This window comes from Candoia aspera, chromosome 1 (genome assembly GCF_035149785.1).
Source record: "Candoia aspera isolate rCanAsp1 chromosome 1, rCanAsp1.hap2, whole genome shotgun sequence".
NCBI classification, from domain to species: Eukaryota; Metazoa; Chordata; class Lepidosauria; order Squamata; family Boidae; genus Candoia; species Candoia aspera.
The window spans coordinates 191,463,120-191,467,721 of NC_086153.1; the positions used below are offsets into that span (position 1 = coordinate 191,463,120).

The 4,602-nt window shown below is 52.4% G+C and overlaps 1 protein-coding gene across 1 annotated transcript; it reads right to left on the bottom strand.

Annotated features, from left to right (window-relative positions):
* Window positions 1–1,922: 1,922 nt before the first annotated feature.
* On the bottom strand, window positions 1,923–4,148 carry SP9 (Sp9 transcription factor). The gene is made up of 2 exons (XM_063305545.1): window positions 4,128–4,148; window positions 1,923–3,260 (listed from the first exon to the last, which is right to left on the bottom strand). The coding sequence occupies exons 1-2, from the start codon at window positions 4,146–4,148 to the stop codon at window positions 1,923–1,925; spliced, it is 1,359 nt and encodes a 452-aa protein (XP_063161615.1).
* Between the last annotated feature and the right edge of the window lie 454 nt (window positions 4,149–4,602).

The window sequence follows — 4,602 nt, forward strand, 5'->3', positions numbered from 1 at the left end:
GGCTTTTAAAACGTTTACATTTTATCTCACGTTGCCTTTTACCGTTTGACATGCAAATTTGGCGCAGTTCATTTGACAATTAAAAGGATCTTCCAGGGAAGCTTTGTCACTGAGGACATTCTGAGGGGTTTTCCCCGTGGACCAGCTGAGATAAAGTTGGCCAGAACAAATGATGTCTAGGAGATTAATTAGATATTTGATAAGACATGAATCTCTAATAAGGGAATACAAGGCACAGGGGGCTGCTATGTGCTCCAAGTCAAAATTAATAACATTTAACAAGATTTTCATTTAGGCATGAAATGTCTCTTGCGATTTATTCCCCGTGGGATTGCCTTCTGTAACCTGAGCCACCTTGCTGTAGATTTCACTTGCGTCCGTTTTAATAAATGTTTGCTCGGCCCGCGTTTATCTCTCAAATCCTTTTTTTTACCGGCTCTCAGTTTTATGAAAATGGACTCTGAGACCCGGGATGAGTTTTAGAGGTTCTCTCACTCTTTGCTAGAGAGCCCAGTCGCTTAAGCAAGTTGGGCTCCATACACGGCTCTTTCAAACGTTCAGATCAGTGGGACCTGGATACTGATTTCAAGGGGTTCAGCCCTAATTTTTTTTCAAGGGGGTGGGGAGAGGACTTATTTAAAATTCTGGCACCCATCATTTGGGAGATTTCTTAATTGAAGTTTGTAGTATGAATGGCACACAGTATTTTAATTCACCTTTAATATATTTAATCACAATCATAAACATGTTTACTCAGAATAAATCGCATTGATTGCAATGGGATTTAATTCCTAATTAATCGGTTTAACATTGCAACTATTGTTTTTATCCCGTCGGTGCAATGTCTATGAAGAGGGGGTCAGATTGCAATAAAAGTAAATAAACGGCGGGATTGACTAGGGGAAAATGAAACCCCAGAGCGCATCGTTCAGAATCCTTTAATAATACCAAAATGAAAATATTATGTCAAGATTTTTTTTCCAATACAGATAAACGCATTAAATCTCTTTAAACAACCTTAAATTACTGGTGTGAGTGAAATGTTAACTCAACATTTTAAATATATTTTACATATATACTGACCTCCACAAAGTGCATCAGAAATAATAATTAAAAAAAAAACTCCTCTGAGTTTCAGGAATTCACCCCTCCCCCCAAATCAGAAAGGACATTTACAAGGGGGAAAAAAGAGAACACAGTGGGGGGGGGAGTGTTTTGGGACCCTACTTATACATAGCTTTGATGAATTACAGAGATAAACTGTCTCGGATATTTTCCAGTTTGGTTTCTCACCTTGAGCCTTTGTATGTGTGTCTGGGTGTGTGTATGGCGCACACGCGCGCAACGGATGATGACTTTTTTCAGATTTAAATATAAAAGCATCATTGTAGAATATTTCGCCAAATAAGGCTTGCTGTAGTCTGCAGTAAATTTAGCTTTATAACTATACTATAATCACTCCAAAAGACAGCACCGTAGTCCTGGGTGGCGAGTTCCGTTTTGTGTGGTTATTCGTTTGCCTCTGGTTAGTCTGCTTTTTGGGGAGAAAGGTGAATGCGCGTGAGAAGGAGCGGGGGGAGAGGGTTGAGAGGAAAAAATAAATCTCCGGCCACTTGTATTGCTCTTCGCCAGGAAGATTAAGGTCGTGTTTATTGTTTGGGGAATGGTTGTATTGTCTGCGTCTCTGCCTGGAGGGCCGGGTTCAAGGTCTCTCCAACAGTCTGGAAGTCTAACAGCTCGCCCTCCGCGTCACCTTTGCACCCATCCCACCCCTTTTCTCTCAGAGCTGCCGGAACAGCCGAGCCCGAGTGGCGGTGCCGCCGCGGTCGCCTTTTGCTTCTCCCCCGCGCGCCTCCTCTTTCTCTCGCGCTCTTGATGGCGGGCTCCCGTCCCGCCAAAACTTCTCCCGCCGCCGCCCACTCTTAAGAGTCATTAGGCCCTGTTGTGGAGTCCTTGCCTCGCGCCTCGTGCAGAATAAGGTCTGGGGACTCGGATCTGGGCGTCTCCAAGTTGCTGGCGTCCGTATCGCTGTCGCTGCCCTTTTTGCCCCCGCCTCCCCCGTTGTGCGTTTTAATATGTTTGCTCAGGTGGTCGCTGCGCATGAAGCGCTTGTTGCAGACCGGGCAGGCAAAGCGCTTCTCGCCGGTGTGAGTCCGCAGGTGCCGCTGGAGTTCGTCGGAGCGCGTGAAGCGCTTGCCGCAGAAGAGCCAGTTGCACACGAAGGGCCGCTCGCCCGTGTGCCAGCGCAGGTGCGCCTTGAGGTGCGACGTCTTGCCGTAGACCTTCCCGCAGCCGGGGATGTGGCAACTGTGCAGCCCTTTGCGCCTCAGACTCGCGCCCGCCGGCCCCAAACGCTCGGCCTCCTGGCAGTTGGGGCAATCGCAAGTGGCCCGGCCCGAATAGCGCCGGGCAGAGCGCGCCGAACCTCCTCCAGCTGCAGCGGCCGCCGCAGCTCCCGAGATCATGGCGCTGGCCGCGGCCACAGCGGCGCTGGAGTCCGTGTAGGAAGGGAGCACGGGCTTGAATCCTTCCTGGGTAAGCAGGTGCTGGCTCGTGGAGAGCAGGTGCGAGGCGGCCGTGGAGCCTAGGCCAGTGGAGCTGAAGGCCGAGTGTGTGAGGGAGCTGAAGTCGGCCGGGTTGTAGGTGCCCAACTGGGAGTGGAGGGAGGCCTGGGGGGCGCCCGAGTGCAGCGAGCTTTGCAAGCCCCCGGCCGGGTTCTGCACCTCCAGCCACGAACTCGGGTTGGTATGCACGTCCCACCACGACGAGGCTGCTCCGTTAGCCACCTCGCCCGCCGCCAGCGTGGAATGGAAGCCGGACTTGTACCACGATTCGTACGGGTGCGCCATGCCCACCCGCGGGTACAGGCTGTCTGCCGCCGAGCCATGCACTTTAGAGATGAAGGCCGACTGTCCGCCGGGCTCCTGGGGGGACACGCCCGTCGCCGCCGAGTTGGAAAAAAGGCCGCTGTAGTCGCTGCTGAAGGCCGAAGAAGTGGGCGAGGTGGAAGCCAGGCAGAAGGCGCTGTTGGCTGTGCCGCTGCCGCTGGCCAGCCCGCTGGAGCCGCGGCTAGTGGCCACGGTGAAGCCGGACAGGCTGGAGCCCAGGTTGCAGCTGGAGGTGGATCGTTTCCAGGGGTGGAAGCTGCCCTTGGCGAAGGCGCTGGACTCGGGCAAGGTGGTGAGCGGGCTGGTGTTCCCGATCTTGTTGCAGGTGGCGGCCAGCATGGCCAAGGGCGTGGTTCCAAAGCGTGGCTCTTCCTGTGGGGGAGACACAAAACCAGCCCGTCAACCTCGCCCTCTAGCCCCGAGCGCGCCTCGGACGCGGCCCAGCTTCCTTCACCCGCCGCGACGCTCACAGAAAGAGGCCCCGGAAGCGCCCAAATCAGAGGCGTCCTTGCGAAAAGTTGGCTGCAATGGATTCTCCTTTAAAAAAAAAACCAAACAAAGGGAAAACTCCGGTTCAGTCTCGTCCCGCCTAGCTCGATTCAGACACGTTGCTTGCTCCCTGGGGTGGTGCTGAGTGGAGGGAGAAAGAATGTAAGGCGGAGAGTCCGGGACACCCTAGGGCAGACCTAAGGGAAATGAAGAAAGACACAAGCAAACCGCATACCTGATTTTTCTTAAAGAGAAGGTTGAGGTTTGCCCGTTTCTCTTACAATGATGGCGGGCCAAACCGATCTTAAAAGCAAATATCCCGGGGAGCACGCGACTGTGGCACTCTGCTCTCTCTAAAGCCATTAAGAGAGGGCCATCTTGCTAAAAGGAAGCTCGAGGAACACGTAAGCGCGGTCACAGGACTTTCCTGCCAGGCCGCCAGTAAATCTGAGGCTGCGAGAAATTGCTACGGGGTCAATTTAAGAAAATGGAAGGGGGGGGGGGGTAGCAGTGTGTGCTAGGACAAATCAAAGCACCGAGTAAAGAGGTTCGTAAGCTGAAACGGGAATTCAAAGAAGCCCTCAAGGAGATGATTAGCTTTCTTTTATCATTCAGTTTATACCTCTTCTCCTGATTGCAACCACAAACTGATTCCTGCTGGATCAACTCTGTGGGTCGAAGATGGGGGAGGGGATGGAGACGACAACGAAAATCGACCTCCGGGACTGTAGGAAGCGTCCCCTGACTTACCCCAAGGATAGACGTAGCCATAGCCAAGTCCCTTGGCTGGGTGATCGGATCGGAAGGAGGGCACTGCCTTGAAGGGAGGCTGGCGAGTGTGCGCGACGTCCTCCCAGCTTCCCGTTGTACTCCAGTTGCACTAAGTACACTCCTGGCTCTGGACCGCTAAACTCAGCCTAAGTGCAGAGAGCGCCTGCTTTGAAGTACCGCTGGCTGGGACTCTCACCCAATGAGGGAGGAGAAAGGACAAGCCGGAGTTGCCCCGCAGCCAATCAGAAACTTGAGATGCAAGAATCAGTGCTCTGAGCGCGTGCCAGTCAAAGCTGTGCGGGCGGGGGGGGGGATTTTACTAGTGTTCTTTGGTCTTTTAAAAGCATTATACTGCAATTAACTCTTAAAAATAAATAATGCTTAGGTTGAAATACCGTTAAGGTCATAACAGGAACGAACAATAGGGATGCTACTTCTGCTTTCGGTGTTGATT

What these genes read in the sequence shown, in the direction of transcription:
- SP9 (XM_063305545.1), bottom strand. Translation starts at nt 4,148, where the DNA reads ATGGCTACGTCTATCCTTGGG. An exon ending in TGGCTACGTCTATCCTTGGG is followed by an intron (nt 3,261 to 4,127) that starts GTAAGTCAGGGG and finishes TCTCCCCCACAG; the next exon opens with GAAGAGCCACGCTTTGGAAC.